We start from the raw sequence: 20,702 nt of genomic DNA, 5'->3' as shown, positions 1-20,702 counted from the left end.
CTCCTCCGGCTGCCCGCTGGACGACTCCTGGGAGGACAGCAGGACTGAACCCCAACATGGACAAAGGGCAGCCGGACCGTCCTCGGCAAACCTGTTCCTCACAATTCCCTCCCTTTTCAGTGAATGACAATCCACTTCTCCAAGCGCACAGACAACAAAGTATGATGCCATCCTTGCCTCATCTTTCACACCCACGTCCGACCCATCTGCAGCTCTACCTGGAAATTACACCCAGAACTTGACAATGTCTGACCGCATCCCAGCCCCCAGCTCCTCTCCTGGCTCACAGCAGTAACGCTCGGCCGCACACACATCCTCCAAGGCCCACTACCCAGTTGTTAGCACTTACATCTTTGTTTCTGAGAGCTTTCCCAGTCCAGGACACAATACCCAGGCCCTAACATTAATGAAGGGTGAACTGCTGAAAAAATAATTCTCTGGCCCCCTCCCCCCAGCAGCCTTCAACCCGCGGCAGACAGCGGCTGCTGGGAGAGCCCCAGGGTAGTAACGGTAGCTGACTTGATAGCGCCTTTCCGGGCTGCCTGCCTCTCTGCTGGCTTCCAGGTCAACAACGTGCACCACATTCTTGTCTCAGGGTCTGTTTCTGGGGGAACCCGGCTAAGACAGCCCTGACTGGTCTCACTGCCTCTGCCTGTGCCCTGCACAATATTCTCAACAAAGCTGCCAGGGCTGTGCTCTTAAACGCCAGGTCGTGTCACTCCTCTCCACAAAACCCTCCAAATCCTCCCATCTCACTCAAAAGAAAAGCCAAGGTTTACCGACTGCAAGGTCTTCACTGTGCAGCCACAGCGCCCACCCTTTCTTCACCCCTGGCAGGGTCTCTGCACTCGCTGCCCCCCAGCTGTCACCTGCTCGGGTTCCTTGCGAGCCCAGACTTCCTGACCTGGGGTCATCGTCTCAGTGTCTCACACCCCCTCTGCTTTGCCTTCTCCCTGGTCACTGTCTGACACCATGCGTCTTTCCCATTAGAACGAGCGGGGATTTTCACCTTTGGTCCCAGCACTTAGAAGAGTGCCTAGCACATGACAGGCACTGCATAAATATTTTAACGCGTATACATGAAGGAATGTGACGCAAATATCCTTCCCCTGTCCATGGACTGGCCTTTCTCCTTTTGATACATACACAGAAATTTTATATTATACAATTTTTTTTCCAGTTATGGCTGGAAATATATTTATTATTTTATATAATATTTTTATTATATATATTATTTAATATATATATATATTATTTAAAATATAATAATTTAAAATTATTATATATAAAAAATATAATAATTTAAAATATAATAATATATTTATTATTATATATAAAATATATATATTTTGCTTAACAAATCAGTCCTTATCTCAAGGTCTTAAAAATAATCTCTTGTATTTTCTTCTAAGAGCTTTAAAGTTTCTGTCTCTTATATTTAAGTCTTTTCCTCCATTTGCAGTATTTTTGTGAATGGTGCAAGCCAAGACCCAATTCCTCTTTCTCCTGTACTGATCATTAGTTACGCCCACAGATGGTCACACACCGAGTTTCCACACGCAAGTGGGCTTGATTCCAGGCTCTTGGGCTACTCCACACAGTCTAAACTGCTACAGCTTTGCAGGAAGTCGCCTCCCTGGCATGGCACCCCAGGAGCACCTTCTTACTATTAGGTATCTTGGCTATTTGGGAGCCTTTGCTCTTCCTTATAAATTTTAGAAGCAGCTTGTCAAATTCCAAAACAAAGAGACAAACAAACAAAAAGAAAAACAAAATCATTGGTGTTTTTATTGAAATTGCATTGAATCTACAGATCAGTTGGGAGGAACTGTCATCTCTATGGCACTGACACTACTTATTAATTAACATAATGTATAACTCCATCTATTCAAGTCTCGTTTAGCATCTTCCAATAAAGCTTAGTAATTTTCCACAAAGAGGTCCTGCACACGTACCTTGTTAGGTCTATTGTCAGGACTGCTGGCGCCGTAATGAAACGCAGCAAACTTACTTGAGCAATCTCACATTTAATCCATTTTAGATTACTCTGGATTTCATCCACAGACGGCTCGTCTTCACGGGCCATGTGCCACCAGCCCAGCAACAGCCCAGTGCACCGTGGAAGTGCTACATCCGGGGCCACACCTGGGCAAGCCTAGAGGGCACCGTCACACGACGGCTGGCCTGGCCCCCACACCGCTCACCTCTGCGGCACCACTGTCTCTTCCTCAGCTCACCCCTCCCCAGCACATCATGGGATGATCACTAAATGTCGAGAAAAGCTCCAACCTGGTTATGGAGGGACTGGCTTAATGCATTGGTGCAGGCCTCACCAGAGCCCCAGGCGGCGGCGGCCTGACAGACAGCGGTGAGGCAGAGCTCTGGCGATGTGCCCGATCCGCCACAGCGCGTGTGCGTGTGTGTGTGCGTGTGTGTGTGTGTGTGTGTGTGCGTGAAGTTGCTGGTGTTAAGGACCCAGGGTCCTAGGCAAAGGCTACAGCTTGGTCAGGCCTCTGGAGGGAACAAAGTTTGTGGCAGAGGCCACCTCTGGACGTGGGAATGGGCACCATGTGCAGGTCTAGGCATCACATGTTAACGTCCACCCCGGACACCTACAGCCGTAGGGACACGAAAACCCCATGCGCCTTAGGCTGTGTGGACAACAGATGTCAGCAAGCCTCTGTCTTCCCAGCCCCCGCTCACACGGCAGACCCACAAAGGCAGTGACTGTGACGGCGGGGATGAAGGCTCCGCCTGGCAAGGCTGATCCAGCCACGGCCACTACTGAACACCAGCGCGCAGTGAGCAGAGACCACCTTTCGGCCTCTACAGGGAACCACGTCTGGAGCTGTCACTCAGCCACTTGGTGGTAAGTCGCCTACCTGAGAACCTTTCACCCAGAAGCAACAGTGATTTGTCTCAACGAGGATCACTTATATCTTGGGTGCGGGCCTGCCTCTGCTGATGCCCTAGTGTCAGAGATTTACCAACAGGGGATGCCACATGCCATCAACTCAGAGCAAGCGGAGGGCGGGCAAAGGAGCAGGAGACCCAGGACCCACCGGCGTGTCACATTCCACATCACTCAGGAGGTGTCGCTCTGATAAAATGCTGAGATGGCCTCTTACAGGCACAGAAAAGAGCTGGCCTGATGGGGCACCTCAGGGGGTTCAGGGTGCTGCACTTCAGGATGAACTGATGGCCAACAGACATACTGGGTGTCTGACCTGTAAACCGCATGGATCCAGGAAGCAAGGGGCCAAAGCAGAGGTGGCCCCTGTCACCATGACTCCAGCAGCCCACTGGGACTTTGTGTCACCATCCCCACAAATTCAGGCTAGGTGCATCTCGGGGTCCTGACTCAAAGGGGCGGGAGACCACTTCCACTGTGGGACACAGGAAGGCCGTGGTGGCTCCTGTCGCTCTGGGTTCCCCAGAGTTTCCACACTGGCCAGGGTGTGAAGGGCAGAGCTGCCCCTGCACAGGGGCAGGGAGAAGTCTGTCTGGAAATCAGGGGCTCCCGGGGCCTTTCTAGAGGTTCCTGGGACCAGTCTGAACTGTGCCTGGACCATCACAGCAGCCAGAGCCACACAGGGAATGGCAAGCAGGGCCCGGGCCGCACAGCACAGAGGGCTGGGTCACCTGGCGAGACCAGCAACCAGAGCAGCAGAGGGCTGGCCAGAGGTGACGGGGACCCCGGCGATGACGCGAATCCCCAGCACAGCAGCAGGTGCCCTGCTCCTCCTATCAACCCTCTCCTCCCAGAAGTCGTGACCAGCACCACCCTGAAGACAGCAACGGGACCCGACATGAGGTGTGGGCAGAGCCAGGTTGAGCCAGGGCTGCGAGCAGATGCCCCCACCCAGCACGTGGCCCTTCACCCGCAGCAGCGCAGGCGGCCAGAGCTTGCTTCGCCTGCCCTCGGGGCACTCGGGTGTCTGGGAATCGACACCCCGGGCACAGCCTTTAGCCGAGGACTGGTGGGCACAGAGGTAGGAACTCTGCAGCTCTGAGGTGTGACCCACCCTGTCTCCAGAGCCCCTGGGGGATGACGCAATTCACCGGCACCTCTGGTCCTTCTCTCCCCATCCACCTCCCCAAACCTCTCTCCACGGGTTCTGCCTCAGAACACATCCTAAGACATAACTTTTATAAGAACCTTCGCCTTGGTGTCTGTTCCTAGAGAATTCAACCTAAGAGAAATAAATGTGGTTTTTGCCATTTAATTCTAACTTACCATGTTGTGCTCAAAGAGTACCGCTTCGTGACTCGGATTCTTTCAGATTTGTTGAGACAAGTTCATGTCCTAGCCCTCAGTCAGGCTTTAGATATAATCCATGTGTTTTAGTAAGAATAAGAATCTCCAGCACGTGTACACACACACACACACACACACCACGTATATGTAAAACAAACTTAATACTTTAAAATATTCTAAATTCTTACTGGTTTTAGTTCGTATCTTTCTGGCACCAGTTGTTAGATGTGCATGTATTAGATACACACGAATTTAGGAGATCCTTATCTTCCTGGTCACTCGTTACCATGGAGCTCCCAGGCGATTCTCAGGCCCCCAGCCTGGAAGACCTCCTGGGAACCAATTTCTTATCCAAGAAAAAGCATTTGCCGAGAGGACACCCACCCTCCCCCGCCAAACTCATTCCCACACTCGCCTCTGGAGAGGAGCTTCCATCTCCAGAGCTCGTGGGGAACTCTGCTCCGAGGAGGCGCTAACGCCATCAGGGCCTGGAGGCTCAGTGAGGGAACACCTCTGGAAGGAAACCACTTGGGGCCCTGCAGGGGCAGGAGATGCTACTTACCGCAATCTCTGTTACTAAAACATCAGTAATACTTCCCAACACGGTGACGAAGTCAAAGACGTTCCAGGCGTCTCTGAAATAGTTCTGGAGAGAAGGAAGCGCAGTTAGTGTGGGGCCGGTGAGGGCTCTGCCAGACAAGGAGCTGCAGGAGGTGGCCTCTCGTCAAGAAGGCGGCGAGTGGACAGACGCGCCGCCTCAGGTGGGAGTGCACGAGGCCACGCATCAGAGGGAAGGAGCCCGGCCCCACCCGCTCCCAGGAGCAGGGCGGGGGCAGAGGTGCGGGCAGCCCCCGGCAGCCCCCTCCCTGGGGCCCCTCCAGGGTCACATGTGCTGTGGGGGTTCAGGGAGTCCCCAGCTCCAAACGGTGGGCCCCCGAAGGTCCCCTGAAGAGGGGGAGCCAGCATGCAGACACCTAAAGGCCAGGAGGGGCCAAGGCACGTACCAGCACCCCGAAGGCGATGATCTTGAGCGCGCACTCCATGGAGAACATGGACGTGAACACGATGTTCAGACACTTCAACATCAGCTCGTACTCGTAGGGCGCGTCATAGAACTGCCCGGGGAAGGGGCACCGTTGGCCCCAGGCCTGGCTGCCCTGAGACACCCCACGGGGCTCACGATGACCTCCTGTCACACATGCCTGCTGCATGGGGACCCCCTCCCTGTTCCCCTCGTCTCCCAGAACCTTCTCACGATCTCAGCCCACGGACGACTGGGGGCCCAGGGTTGCACAGGCACCCTGAGCTGACCAGCACTCGGGGCGACGCCCACTCCTGCGCATACCCCAGGAGGAGGCCAACCCTCCGCCAGGCTGGAGTCGGGTTCCCGCCCCACGGGCGCCGGGATCCACCACGCAGGCCCCACGCACCTTCATCATCAGCACCACGGTGTTCAGGGCTATCATAGCCATGATGAAATACTCGAAGGGTGGCGAGACCACGAACGTCCACGTCTTGTACTGGAACGACTGTTTGTTCTGGGGCATGTACCGCGTCAGGGGTCTGGCGCTGATGGCGAAGTCGATGCAAGCCCTCTGCACAGGAAGGAAGGGGCAGGGGGAGCTGGGACCCTGCGGAGCCCCTGCACACCCCCCGCCCTCATCCAGAAGGCCTCCTCTGGCAGCCCTCCCTGCCCTGTGCTGGCCAGTGGCTCCCACACAGAGGGGAGCCCAGGGGCCCTGCCTACACTGCCCAAGGAGAGCCCGCGAGGAGATGAAGTGGGAGGGGAGTCGCCTACCTCATTCTTCTCCAGGCTGCATTCAGACATGACCTTGTCCCCCTGCTCCTGGAAGGTGATGATGATCAAGGCCACAAAGATGTTGACGAAAAAGAAGGGGAAGACCACGAAGTAGACCACATAGAAGATGGACAGCTCCATGCGGTACCCAGGGCTCGGGCCCTGCTCCTCATAGGTGGCGTCCACCGAGTGTTTCAGCACCCTGGGCCAAGAACCAGTGCCAAGCATCAGGGGAGCCCAGGAGGATACGGCCCCGGGAAAGACGAGACCCGTGTCACAGGTGAGGCTTCTGCGGCTGAGCCCAGAGACGGTGCCATGTGCGGGCCAGGCCTGCTCCTCAGGAGGGCAATGGCTCCTGGCGGGGGCCTGTCTCGCCAGTAGGGCTTATACTCAGGGCTACTGGGGGAACCTCCTAGAGGATGCCTCAGTGTGCCTGAGGTCCTATCCCCTGGTCCAGCAGTCCTGTGCTGCCCGGCTCTCTCCCACCTCACACCAGGTAACCTGCCCACACCCAGCTTCACCTGTCGCCAGAAAGCCTTGGGCTGAGCAGGGTCACCTGGCAGAGCATCGATCCTGCCTTCTGAAGGGTGGTCTTCTCAGCCCCAAAGGAAGCCCCTGGAACCCACACATCCCTTGGACTCCCCTTAACTGCGGTGAGAGGCTAGCACAAGGAGACGCCAAGGGGCCCATCTTCCCTCCGGCTCCCAGCCACTAAACAAGAGTTTTCAGGAGGTCGCGGTGCTGTGCTCTTGGCTAATCTCCTGCTCCCCAGGCTGCCCACCCTCGAAGGGCAGGGCCACGTCTCACCCAGTAAGTACAAGAGCCTGGGGGGTGTTTGCTTAGTGACGGACGCAGAGTCTACGCTCCCCACTCTGGCTGCCCCTCTGCTCTAGCCTGACCAGCCACGGGGGCACTCACATGGGCCACCCTTCCCCCGTGGACACTGTGAACAGGGTCAGCAGGGCCCAGAGCACGTTGTCGTAGTGGAAGTCGTATTTCTTCCACTGCCGCGGCTGAGCCTCCACCTCCTCCTTCTCATAATCCAAGTACTGGCCCCTGGGAGCGGGAACACAGAGGAAGTCAGAGGTTAGAGACGAAGGGTCCAAATAAACCCCTGTGTCTGCGGTCAACTGAACTTTGAAAAGGGTCATCCATTCAGTGGAGAAAGAACCGTCTTTTCAACAGGTGGTGCTGAAAGCACTGGGTATCTACAGGTAAGAAAATGAATGTGGACTCCGCCTCACTCCATGTATACAAATTAGCTCAAAATGAATCAAAGACCTAAATGTGAGTGGGTGGGCTTGTTGCAGCCACGATTGCCCGGCCAGGGACCCGGGCCGAACAGACATCGTCAGAATGTCGGCCAAAGATCGAATGGAAATCTTTCCCTCGAGAATGGCACAGACCATCATGAGGGCTCGGTTAAAAGGAGCACAGACAGGTCAAAACCTCCTAAAGAAAAAATCTGACGCCTTAACTCTTCGATTTCGACAGATCCTTAAGAAGATAATAGAGACTAAAATGTTGATGGGTGAAGTGATGAGAGAAGCTGCCTTTTCACTTGCTGAGGCCAAGTTCACAGCAGGGGACTTCAGCACCACAGTAATCCAAAATGTAAATAAAGCCCAAGTGAAGATTAGAGCAAAGAAAGATAATGTAGCAGGCATTACTTTGCCAGTATTTGAACATTACCATGAAGGAACTGACAGTTATGAACTGACTGGTTTAGCCAGAGGAGGTGAACAGTTGGCTAAACTGAAGAGGAATTATGCCAAAGCAGTGGAACTACTGGTGGAACTAGCTTCGCTGCAGACTTCCTTTGTTACTTTGGATGAAGCTATTAAGATAACCAACGGGCGTGTAAATGCCATTGAACATGTCATCATTCCCCGGATTGAACGTACCCTTGCTTATATCATCACAGAGCTGGATGAGAGAGAGAGAGAAGAGTTCTATAGGTTAAAGAAAATACAGGAGAAGAAAAAGATTCTCAAGGAAAAGTCTGAGAAGGACTTGGAACAACGGAAGGCAGCTGGAGAGGTGATGGAACCTGCTAATCTTCTGGCTGAAGAGAAGGATGAGGATCTTCTCTTTGAATAATGTTTCCTGCTCTGATTCCTTCAGAAGGCCTAACATGGCATCATTTTAATTCACGGTGTGTAGGTTTGGTATGTGTGGCTATTTAATTTTTGGCCTAAGAATTTCACCAGTTGTAAAATTCCCTGTTGTCTATTTATGGGATTACCTTTGCAGAATCATAATTCAGCAACCATTTATCACCAATAAGATTTGGAGAACCTGCCCAGAAACTTACAGAATTTATTCTGCGAAGTGTCACCCTACTCCACTTACATGTCTGTTGCAAGTGACCTGCTTACCAACATATTAAGAAATTCCCCTTAGGAAACAGCAGTGGTCTCAGGCCAACACACGTAGGCCAGCTACTGCTGGAACACCCTTTGTTCCTACCTACTTGCACACCGTTGTCTGAGATTGCTGCAGCCATCCTTGTATTAGTTACTGTGGGACTTCTCTCCTCAAACATTATGAAAACCTTCACTTATTCTTCCTTGAATGACAGGTCTGTCTTGTCTGTCATGGGAACAGTTCTGCCAGTTCAAATGTGACTATGGTAATATACAGTAAAATGATTAAAAAAAAAAAAAAAAAAGACCTAAATGTAAGAGCTAATACTATAAGACTCTTAGAAGAAAGCACAGGGGGGCTGAGAACAGATAAATTGGACTTCATCAAAATTGAAAGCTTTTTTCGTGCTTCAAAGGACATCATCCACACACAGAATGGGACAAAATATTGAAAATCATCTGTCTGACAAGGGACTCGTATCAGGGCTATATTAAGAACAATTACAATCAGTTATAAAAAGGACGGGGCTTCCCTGGTGGCGCAGTGGTTGAGAGTCCGCCTGCCGATGCAGGGGACATGGGTTCGTGCCCCGGTCTGGGAGGATCCCACATGCCATGGAGCGGCTGGGCCCGTGAGCCATGGCCGCTGAGCCTGCGCGTCCGGAGCCTGTGCTCCGCAACGGGAGAGGCCGCAACAGTGAGAGGGCCACGTACCGCAAAAAAAAAAAAAAAAAAAAAAAATGGGTAAAAGATCTGAATAGACATTTTTGCAAAGAAGACCCACAAATGGTCAATATGCACATGAAAAGAGGCTCCACGTCGTGAATCATCAGGAAACGCAAATCAGACCACAATGAGATACCACTTTATACCCACTAGCATGGCTATAATTACATTTTTAAAAAGGAAAATAACAAGTATTGGCAAGGACGTGGAGAAATCGCAACTCCCAGACACTGCTGGTGGGAACACAAAATCGTTCAGCCACTTTGGAAAACAGTCTGGCAGTTCCTGAAACTGATAGAGAGAATCATCACGTAACCCAGCAATCTCACTTCCACGTTCATACTCGAGAGAAATGAGAACACCCATCCACAGAAAAAGCTGTACACATGTTCAAAGCAGCAGCAATCACAACGGCCAAAATGTCCACCAACAGATAGCTGGCTCAGTACAATGAGGTGTAACTTAAGAAGGAATAAACATCTGGCCATTAAAGGGGACGAAGTACTGCACAGGCCACAGCAGGAGGCACCTCCACAGCACTAGTGGTAGGAGCTGGACACACAAGACCCCAGATCACAGGATTCCGTTTATGTGATGTGTCCAGGACAGCATCCACACGGCACCGCCCTCCCCCTCGCTCCTCCCTGAGGGCGCCTCTCCTATCTGCTCTGCTGGGGCCCAAGGCCTCAGGGGGGACGGGGAAGTGGCTCCAACCCCGGGGCGGCCCTCTGACCTTAGGGCCCAGCCTGGATCTTGAGGGCCGACGGGACGCCCGGCAGTGGTCACGCGGTGCTCCCTGAGGTGTGCGGGCAGCAAGGGCCCATCCTGCCAGGGAGGCGCGGCGCTGGGAACAGAGGAGCCGCCCTGCCCGGTTTACCTGCAGTCCCGCTCCAGCTCCTTGGACTCGTCGGTGCAGTAGAAAAACTTCCCCTTGAAGAGCTGCACCGCGATGACGGCAAATATGAACATGAAGAGCATGTAGACAATCAAGATGTTGAGGACGTTCTTCAGGGAGTTCACCACACAGTCAAACACAGCCTGCGGGAGGGCGGAGCCGTGAGGGGCGGAGGGGCGGGGCCCAGGCCCAGGCCCACAGCAAGGGTCTGGACCGGGACCGGCGGCCTTGTGTGGGAAGCTGCCTGCGCCATCCTCCTCCAGAAGGGTGATCCTGGACTGGACGGGGTGAGCAGGACGTGCTAGAAAAGGTGCTGCAGGCAGGGGGGCCAGACGCCGAGGGGAACCTGGTGCTGGGGCTGGGGTCAGGCCACTCTGCCAGGCCACGGGCTGGCACAGAGGGAAGGGGCAGGGCCGGGCCGAGGACCATGCCTAGCCCCTGCCTATTGGTGGGAAGTGGGATGGGGGAGTGGTGATGCGGAGGCCAGCTCAGGACAGGGACTTGGGGCATGTCCATGAACCAGAGGAGACTCCCGTCTGTTAGCACTGCCAGGGCCACCTGTCAGGGGCTCTCACTGTTCTCCAGTGAGCCTTTCCCTGCTGCCCTGGCCCCGGTTCCGGCTGGCTGTGCACAAAGGCAGATCCACGACCATCTCCCGAGACCCCATCTGGCACACTCCAGACACAAGCAGCTGCCTTGGCAGCGCAGACCCTGCCCATCCACCCCTGGAGCCTCCATCACCCCCAGAGCCGCCCCTTCCCACGCGGCTCTAAGCAAACTGCCTGCTGGAACCCCCCATCGCTTAGGGTCTCCACGGCCCGCCTGTCCAAGCTGCTCCGAACGCTACTGCACACAGTCTTGGAGGATTAAGTGAGTTTAAATACAAGCTCAGCAACTATTAGATTGTAGCACAATTCTAAAGCCACACCCACACTTCCGGGAACCCCCGCCCTCCCCGCATCTCCCTGTGAGCCCACCTCCCTCTCTCCGCAGCCCCTCCCCCTGCACTACAGCTGCTGATGAAACCCGCTGTCCCATCGGGCACCCCTGGGTTGAGGAAGAGGAGCCTTACAGGACACTGCGGAGAATGAGGGTCACAGAGCCGAGAGCCCGCCCCACGCACGCGACACAGGGCCTCCCCTCAGCCCTGCTCATCTTCACCCCACGCGGGAAGCTGCAGGGGACCAGGCCAGTTACACATGTGCACCCCACAACGCACACCTACATGTGCATGTGTGCCCACACGCGCACATGAGCGCGCACACACACCCACGGCCCCGCTCCAGACTCGCACCTTGAGCTTGGGCAGCCGCTTGATGGTCTTGAGCGGCCGCAGCACACGCAGGACCCTCAGGGACTTGATGGTGTTGATGTCTTTCCCTTTGGAGCCTCTAGAAGGAGAAGCCACCCATGTAGACAGGCAGGCTGCACACCTGTACCCAGAGGACCTGGGGACAGGGCAGCCTCGGCCCTGCAGGCACCACAAGCCAGTGCATCTCCCCCTACGGGCTGCTTGCCAAGGTGTCCTCAGAGTGGACAAGGGCCGGGGCCAGTGTCCAGGGAGAGCGGAGCTTCTGGATGGGAAGAGCCCCTCCCGCCGGGCCATGCCGTTCAGCACTCCCACCCACAGTGGGAGCACCAGCTTCCTCCAGACACCATGCTGAGACCCCCAGTGGGAATAAAACGGGGAGGCCACGCCAGGACTGCAGCCCCAGCCGGGGCTGGGCTTTGATGGAAAAGGTGTCACAGGTCAGATCTGATGGCCGTGTCCTTGGTGTGGTTTCCCGGCTTTGAAGGCTTTTGAGAGTTCGGTCTGAGGCTCCTTAATGGAAATGTGTGACCAAACAAATGATCAGGCTCTCTTCTTGCTGCACTTACACCAATAATCAGGCCAAGTTTAACACAAACCAATGAGTTTTACTGTGATTATCTTTGGTAAAAAAGTGGGGGTATTGTAGAGAGAAAAAAATATGTTTGTCCCTTTAGAGATATTAGATTCTAATCCGAATAATTATCTTTAAGGTTTTGCTATGTACCTGTAAACTGGGCTGGATCCGGAAATCTTCCAGCTTCCTCAAATATCTGGCTATGACTTACCAAACTAACGTTTCCAATCTTCTCCCACCTCTCTGATTTGAAATCAGTCAGAACAAAGATTGTCCTGAAATCTCCTTGGAAGGGACGGCACCAGGTCCTCCTCACTACCCAGACGGCAGTAAACTTCAGGGACTTGAACCTTGGATAAACATTTCACAGCTGAAGAAGCCCCAGCATTCCCTTCTCTGGTCTGATCCCCTACACTGGTCTCTCAAGCCCTGGAGCAAAGAGGGGCAGCGGGCCACAGAGGGCCCCTGGCAGAGCCTCCTGCAGGCCAAGCCCCTGCTGGTTTCAGCAGGCTCCGTGCTGGACAGCTCCCAGGTCCCCAGCACCGTGAAGCTGGGGTGGTCTCAGTTCTGCTGCCCTGCCCCGGGCTCCGCACGGCCAGGCTGGCTGAGGCGAGGACCAGCTCCCTCCGTGCTGCCCCCCACTCACCTCACCTCACCTGCGACCCACATGTCACAGAGAAAATCCATTTCCGAGCCTCCCTCAGGGATGAGGCCACCTCCCCGCCTGCCTTTCCGCTCCCCCTCCCTCTGTGGGAACCCGGAGCCTCAGTCATCCTTCAAAACAAAACCAAAACACCCCATCTCATCCTGTACAAATGCTGGAGACCTCCGAATCAAACTGAGAGGAAGAAAAGTAGCTGACGTGGACACAGACTGCTTCGGCCCAAGACGACAGATCATGACTTTACACTTCAATCGTGAAACTCTCCTTTTCCCAATGGGGTTGGCCTTTCAGACTGCTGGATTCGCCACCAAAGATTCCGACCTATCCCGACTATCTAGCTCAGGTTTGTCTCCACTCACTAGGAGACCCCACCAGCAGCACCCATCTTTGCAAGGCATTTAGGAAGGCTCTTTATTTCAGGGGAGGAGATTCTAGTCCCACATACACTAAAAACCTGACTGACCCCTGGCTTAAATGGGTAAACGCAGCAAACGCTGTGAATAAATCCATCACTTGGTTTCAAGTAAATATGCACAAGGAGTTAGGTTAGGAGTAAATATGCACAAGATATGATCAGAAACCTCTCCATAACTCTTGAAGACATTGCAGATTCCCCTGCAAATATCCTTAGACTCTCTGGCCAAAGTTGGTCCTAATAATAGGACAGCCCCTGGCTATCTTTAACTGAGCAAGCTGTCTATGCTGTGGCCAACACCACCTACAGTACCTGGATTGGCACTTCCGGGGAGGTTGAAAATCAGTTACGTAAGATCACTGAGCCAGCTACTAGGCTCAAATGTGTGACTGCTTCATGGGGTTTTTCTTTGATTGGTTTGGGTCTTGGGGACCATGGCTCCAAAGTACACTTCAAACATTAGGAGTTATCCTGCTTATAATGCCCTTGATGTGTCTTTGTCATATTCTTTCAAAAACTTTAAATACACGTTTGTAGCTGATAACCACTAAGCAAACGGTCTCCATTCTGACTGGAATGTCAGAAAAGCAGCAAAGGAAATGACCACCATAAGGGTTATGAACCTGGAACTACGATCTGTGAATGTCACAGGGGTTAAGCAAACACATCATGACCTGTGGATCCCACAGCAAAGATCAAAGCTGCAAAACACTGCACAGCAAGAGCTAAGAGTGCTGCCAATGCCTGTGAACAAAAAATATTGCTGCCACATCAGTAAACAAAGGATGCTGCAGCCATCAAGCCACCACATGACAGCCACGGATGGGGAGCCCTGAGGGAGCTCAGGATGGAGGCAGGATGCCCCCCACCATCTAGCTGTCAGCCACCCCCCTCCCCACGGGGCACCTCAGGAGACTCAGGATGAGAAGCCCAGGACACTGGCCCAGGTAGCTGAGGTACATATCAAAGGAACGATTCAATGAGCCCAGACTCTTGCATTTCCCATACAAAGAAAAGCACTAAATCCCTTAACTTGAGATGCCTGGTTTTCTTTAGTTAACAGTCATCTTTTGATATTACGACTACCTGGGCTCTGTTGCAAAAACTCCTGTATATCCTGGCTCCCCACTGCCTCTTTGGAGCCGTCCCTCAGAGTTGTCTGAGATGCTGTGTCCCGGGCTTAAGTCCTCAGTTTTGTCCGCCAAATCAAACGTAACTCTCAACTTCTAGGTTGTGAATGTTTTTTTAGTCGACACACCTAAAATTTTGATCACATCTCTCAGTTGGGCTGACACTTTGATCAGAAGGGGAGAATTGTTAAAAAAAAAAAAAAAAAAAAAGAGGAGGGGGAGAGGGAGGGAGAGGAGAAAGAGGAAAAGGAAGAAAAAGGAGAAGAAGGAAAAATAAAAAGAAACAACAGGCCCAAAGTGGAGCCACTTGTCCCCAGGACAGCGAACCAGGACTGAATTACAGCTTCAGCCTTTCCAAGGAATGGAATTTCTGGACTTTCCTGGTCAGCGCCAGTGAGGTAACCTTGCCTGAAACAATCCTCTCTTTTCTTTTGTTAATAACCTTGTCTGGCTCCCTTTCTATAAAGGCCTTCAATTTTGTACAGCCTCCATCGCGTACAGCCTTTCTACTTACTGGATGGGACACTGCCTGTTTCATGAATCACTGAATAAACCCAATTAGACCTTCAGATTTACTCAGCTGAATTTTGTTTTATACCAATAGAGGGTCGGAGATGCTGGGCATTTCAGGGAGGCGTTGTGGAAAGGAAAGAGCACGAAAGCCCTGTTTCCAGGGGAGACACGTGGGAAAGTGTCTCAGGATAGCCAACATCCTGGCCGCCAAGGTCACACAGCTCCCACCCCGAGCGGGCACTGCCCTCGGGCCCAGGCGCCCCGCCCCCAGCCCTCAGTCAGGGTTCCCTGCTCACCAAAGGGGGGGCCACGCCCAGCTCCAGCCCCCAACCCGGCCCCCAGAGGTGAGGCGGGGACGTGTGGCCCTGGGGACATGGCTCCGGGCAGCATGCAGCCCAGACGGTGGTGGGAAATGAGCGGAGGTGAGGCATGGTGATGAAGCGGCCCACGAGGGGCCGCAGCGTGCTGTGACGTGCGGCAGTGTGAGGGGACAGAGGGAAGGCATTACCCCATGAAGCTCCTAGCGAGAGTCCAGCAACAGGAGACAAAGAGAAGAGAGTCAGTGAGGAGGCCTCCCTGTGGGCTCAGGGATGAGCCCATCCCTCCGTATCTGTGTCCATCGAGGGTCTTACTTATCTCTGGATCTCCCCCCACCACCTCCGCCAGGTCTCCCCCCTGCTCCACCCGAGCACCCAACGCCTGCCTCACGCCCGCCACTGTGTAGGGTCTGAGGGAGCCAATCCAGGCCCGGCCACACAGGGCTGAGTGTCGCCCACTAGGGAGCCACAGAAAATGGCGGAGCACCCCAACGGCGGAGACCCCCAGCTGCACCCACCCACACTGGTTGACCAAGCAGGGCAGCCGCGTCCGGGCACGGAAAGGTTCCTGAAGGACCCAAGAGGCAGACACCATAAGCAGAGGCCTGCCTATCCAACTTCAGAGCCATGGGGTGCGTCAGGCACAGACGAGCCTTGAGGCCCTCCCAGCCCCACAGCCCAGCCCCAGGCACAGAGGGACTGACTAGAGACGGCCGTGGAGGCCAATGGACCCCTTCCTCCTTCACCCCCCACACTCGTCACGGCTCTGGGGACTGCAGCCCAGCAAGAGTCAGAGCAGACCTGGGTACTTACGAGAAGGCAAATGCCACCAGGGCCCCACTGACCACAACGAAGTCCAGAATATTCCAGAGGTCCCGGAAGTATGCACCAGGGTGCAGCAGCAGTCCCAAATCGATCATCTTTAGGGGAACAACACACTTTAATGAACAGAATATTTCAGAAAAGAAAGGCAGAGCCAGAGCCCAGAGACGTGGTTAGGGGAAGGGTGCCGCTTCATGTCATGTCCCATCAGGGGAGGGGACACAGCCCTGATTATGCCTATCATGAAAGGGGACCCGGCTATGGTGACATCCTGTCAGGGGAAGGGGTCACGGCTCAGGTCACGCCTGTCAGGGAAGGGGTCACATCTCAGGTCAATTCCTGCCAGGGAAGGGGTCACAGCTCAGGTCAATTCCTGTCAGGGGAAGGGGACACGGCTCAGGTCACGCCTGTCAGGAAAAGGGGTCACGGCTCAGGTCACATCCTGTCAGGGGAAGGGGTCATGGCTCAGGTCACGCCTGTCAGGGAAGGGGTCACGGCTCAGGTCAATTCCTGTCAGGGAAGGGGTCAGAGCTCAGGTTAATTCCTGTCAGGGGAAGGGGACACGGCTCAGGTCACGTCCTGTCAGGGAAGGGGTCAGAGCTCAGGTCAATTCCTGTCAGGGGAAGGGGACACGGCTCAGGTCACGTCCTGTCAGGGGAAGGGGTCACGGCTCAGGTCACACCTGTCAGGGAAGGGGTTACAGCTCAGGTCAATTCCTGTCAGGGAAGGGGTCACAGCTCAGGTCAATTCCTGTCAGGGGAAGGGTCACAGCTCAGGTCACGCCTGTCAGGGGAGGGGTCACGGCTCAGGTCAATTCCTGTCAGGGACGGGGTCACAGCTCAGGTCTATTCCTGTCAGGGGAGGGGTCACGGCTCAGGTCTATTCCTGTCAGGGGAGGGGTCACAGCTCAGGTCATGGCCTCTTAGAGCCTCAACGGGTGTTTGGATCTCCATGCCTTTGACCCAATGGCCCTGCATGGTCATGACTGGCTGAGATCCTCCCTGGGCCCCCTGCTCCTGTGGAGCCTGAATGAGTCTCTCCTCCATCGCTGGGCTGCAGGCACATGCCGCCCGGAGCACGCCGCCTGCCAGACCCTCGGAGTGTCAGCCCCGGGCAGCAAGAGGAGGAGCTGCTGGATTCTGCCCCTCCTGCAGCGGCAGCTTAACGTCTCTGGGCCTCCGCGTCCTTGTTCGTAAAATGAAATGACAACACCTCCCCCAGGAATTTGGGAGAGAATTGAAGCGAGGGCTCGCGTACACAGAAGCCACCCTGAGTCCACACGTGGGCACCCCCCCCCCCGCCCCCAGCAGCGGCGCCGCCCGCACACCTGTGCGGAAAGCACAGGCCACTTGGCAACCCCTAGAGGAGGGACGAGGGTCACAACAACAACACGGCCGTCCTCCAGCTAGGATTAAACACTAGGGAGTCCTCTACACCCACCTGCCGTGACCTTTGGGCCTTGAGGCCACCGCCCTGTCCCTGCTCTCCCTCCTCCAGCCGAGGCCACGGCCTCCCACGCTGCTGAGACTGCCCTGCACAGGCTGGGCTCACACTGCACAGTAAGGGAAGCCTGTCCCCCTCAGCGAGAAGGGTCTCCGTTAGCAGGCAGTGGAGACCACGGCCAGCGCCTGCGGGCGCTCCTAAGGCTGACGTGATGCTGTGGCGAGTCCTTAACAAACGTGGCCCTGTGTCTCCACGAGACACAACCTCTACCTGTGGGCCCATGTGCCCTCATGTCACCACACATGTGTGCACGCCCAGGGCACACTTGCCACCTGCCTCCATCTCAGTCACAAGGGGGACGAGCAGAGCCCCGCGGTCACCAGGGCAACCACACATCTCACCTTTATCACCATCTCAAAGGTGAAGACGCCTGTGAAGATGTAGTCCATGTACTTTAGCACCTGGAACCAAAAGGAAAGGCTTTTCTCAAAGGCGAGGCCGGAAGCTCGAGCCGGGGCAGGAGCCTGAACGACAACACATCAGCCTGGGGCCTGTGGGCAAGGGTCTGGGGAGGGGAGGGCAGGCCAGCGACCCCCGAAGCGGCAGCCCTCCCTCCCATGCCGGGCATGCCCCGCTCTTCTGTGTCCCCAGCCCCGCCGCGGCCCGACGGCAGCACTCACGTTGTTCCTGGGCGAGTCTGTCTGCACAGGGTCCTCAGCAGCCAGGGCGATGCTGCTCAGGGCAATGACCACGAGGATGCTCATCTCGAAGTACCGCATGGTCACGATGTAATGGCAGAAGCGGCGGAGCCTGAAAGGCAAAGCACGGGTCACCTAAGGCCCACGGAGGGCTGGGCTGGGCCCTCCCCGTAGGAAGAGCTGAGCTCTGGGAAGTGTCCCTGTGGTCAGGAGATAGCAGCCAGGTGACTGATGGGGACCAGATTCCTGGGAAGGTAGGTGGCGGGAAGGCTGCAGAAACCCTGGGCAGGGCCAGCCCACCACGGCTTGCAGGCCAAGTTGGTCCGTTCGCTACATGAAGTTCCACTGCGGCCCAGCCAGGCCTGCTCGTCTACCTGCTGTGGGGCTGCCGTGCCCTGGACGGGCTTCCAGCTCTGCTGTGGGTGGGGCAAGAGGCCGAGTACCAACAGTCCCGTGGAGAGCAGGTGCCTCTCGAGCCCCCGTCGGAGCCGCCAGAGTTGCGTGTGTGCACCTGCCCGCCTCCACTCACCACTATTCTGCTCTGTTCAGGCACATTCTGGGCTGGGACACAGTGGCGAACCAGACACCAGTAAACATAAAGCAACAGGAGATGCTCAGGCGTTGACACACACTACAACTCAGCAGGAGACGGTGACCAGGAGGCCAGCAAAGGCCCCGCAGGGGGAGAGTGGAGCCGATCCTGGGGGACAAGCGCACGAGGCAGACGTCGCTCCTGCCACCCCGAGGCACGTGCTCACGGGGGCCCCCCTCCTGCCTCTGCTGGCTCAACCGCTGCCCACCAGCCCGTCCAACCTGCTCCTCTCGCCAACGCGGAGTGTTCCCAAGGGCACCCACGTCTCTCTGTCCCTGGAAGGGACTGGACTTTATGCCTGTCTCCTCCTCAACCTGACCACCGGTGTCCAGCTCCAGCCCGCACACTCCCCGGAGCTGCCCTTCCCAGGCCCCCGAGTGACCTGCTGGCACTTCTCCCTCCTAATTGAGACGCTTTTCCTTCCACTTCCCCAACGCTCCATCTCGGGCCCTCTTCCATCCCAGCCCCCTTCCTTCTAATCAACAGCTGCTGGTCCATCTTGTGGCTGAGTTTCCACCCTCGCTCAGACCCCCAAGTCCCCCGGCCATGTGCCACCTGCCAGCTGCCCCGGGCTCCACAGGGTCTGTGCTCACCCCCCCCAGCTTGGCCGGGCCCCCAGCCGTCAAGCAGAAACCCTGGCTGCCATCCTTCACATCTCCATCCCCTTCCACATCTAACTTGCCATCAAATCCTGCAGATCCCGCCTCCAAAAGTTCTCCCCAAGCGTTTCGCTCCCAAACCTCTCCGCTCCGGCTGCCCTCATCAAATCACCAGCAACTCTTCCTGAAACCCGCGGCCACCTACTAACCGGTCTCCCTGTCTCGTCTCCAGTCCTCCCACCAAAGGGCTCTGCTGAAGTGCAGTCTAACCAAGTCGCCACGCACCCCCAACTGTCTACAACCTCTCGAGCTTCTCAGGGCTCTCGGGGTCACCTCGACTCCTCCACAGAACACACAACAGCGCTGTCTGCCTCTGTGCTTTGCCATGCAACTGTCGTTTGCTGCTCTGAGCCTGATGTCTTTCACTTCTGGACCACTCTAAGTTCTCTCCGCCCTCCAAGAATACTGGTTCCTCCCTCTTCATCTTAACTCTTCACCCTTCAGGTTTCACCTGAGATCTCTCACCTCCTCCAGGAAGGCTCCCCTGACTCTCCCCACCTGCTCCAAGACACCAGACCTCCCTGCTTTACCGTCCACATTGTACTCATTTGACGGACACCACCTGGTCGGTGCTGGAGGCCGAGGCCTCATCTGTCTCTACCGCCATCTTACTCCAAGCCCCTAGCAGAGCAAGCTCCCCACAGACGTATGCTGAAAGGAGGAACGTGGGGAGGATGGGCGACGGGGGCTGGTGCAAAGACTGCTGGATGCCCAGGGCAGAAGGGCTGGCTGGGCACGTGGGTAAAGGACGGAGCACGAGCTCCTCAGACCCTGCTGCGCTGCCCCTCTGGGCGGTGTGGTTCCGCCTCTGCTCTGCCTGCGTCTCTGCCTGGTGGGCTCTCACGACCCCCCGCCACGTCTCTGTTCCAATCCCCCTTCACGTCAGCAGCCCCCACCGTCTGCATCTCCAGTCCTCGCGTTGTGCTTCCTCTTAGCCCTTCCGTCCATGAACCATCTCATGTCCCCTCCCTAACGTCCTGTCTGCCGTCTGCCTCTCCACTCGCTTGTACGCTTAAGAACGGATGGGGCCCTTGTCCGTTCTGCTCGTGACCGTGTATTCCCAGCGCCTAGAACGCTGTCTGGCACATGAACACTGGCGGAGCTAATGAAGGCAGGTGGACTGATGAGTGGATGAGACTCACGGTGTAAACAGAGGGGAGAAACTGTGCACAGACACGAGTGACCGTGACGCACACCTGCGGGCTCTGCTGGAAGGCGGCCAGAGGGCAGCACATATGCACGATGGATGTAAACCGGGTGCGTGTGTGCAGAGGTAAACTAAGGCTGCAGTGGGGGTTAAGAACAAGGCCCTGGGACCAACTGCCTGGGTTCAAATCCCAGCTCCGCCACCGAGACGGGCGGGCTGTGTGTCTGGACGCCGGCCTTCCCTGTGGCTTCGTGTCCTCATCTGCAAAGTGAGGTGACAGTAGCGTGTGCTTTGTGGGATGCTGTGGTGATCAATCAGGATATTAATACGTGTAAAGGTGCAGGTCACGTCTAGCACACACTGGTAGCGTGTA

At 55.6% G+C, this 20,702-nt stretch overlaps 1 protein-coding gene and 1 pseudogene across 4 annotated transcripts in view; one reads left to right on the top strand and one right to left on the bottom strand.

Moving 5' to 3' along the window:
* The window catches only part of CACNA1B (calcium voltage-gated channel subunit alpha1 B), a 195,004-nt gene that overhangs the window by 43,040 nt on the left and 131,262 nt on the right, over nt 1-20,702 (bottom strand). For all 3 annotated transcript variants that reach the window (XM_065879258.1, XM_065879257.1, XM_065879259.1), the window contains exons 22-31: nt 17,914-18,043; nt 17,635-17,694; nt 15,782-15,888; nt 11,338-11,434; nt 10,026-10,186; nt 6,975-7,112; nt 6,057-6,258; nt 5,689-5,853; nt 5,263-5,373; nt 4,821-4,904 (exon numbers count right to left, since the gene is read on the bottom strand). In XM_065879258.1, coding sequence (XP_065735330.1) covers nt 4,821-4,904; nt 5,263-5,373; nt 5,689-5,853; nt 6,057-6,258; nt 6,975-7,112; nt 10,026-10,186; nt 11,338-11,434; nt 15,782-15,888; nt 17,635-17,694; nt 17,914-18,043 — 1,255 coding nt within the window. The remainder of the gene's footprint in view (nt 1-4,820; nt 4,905-5,262; nt 5,374-5,688; nt 5,854-6,056; nt 6,259-6,974; nt 7,113-10,025; nt 10,187-11,337; nt 11,435-15,781; nt 15,889-17,634; nt 17,695-17,913; nt 18,044-20,702) is intronic.
* On the top strand, nt 7,365-8,709 carry LOC136124519 (V-type proton ATPase subunit D pseudogene; annotated as a pseudogene). Its single transcript, XR_010655972.1, has one exon. The product of XR_010655972.1 is annotated as a V-type proton ATPase subunit D pseudogene (transcript).

This window comes from Phocoena phocoena, chromosome 6 (genome assembly GCF_963924675.1).
Source record: "Phocoena phocoena chromosome 6, mPhoPho1.1, whole genome shotgun sequence".
In the NCBI taxonomy this organism is placed as follows: domain Eukaryota; kingdom Metazoa; phylum Chordata; class Mammalia; order Artiodactyla; family Phocoenidae; genus Phocoena; species Phocoena phocoena.
Note: the sequence above shows the minus strand (reverse complement) of the source record. Positions and strands in the feature narration are given on the sequence as shown.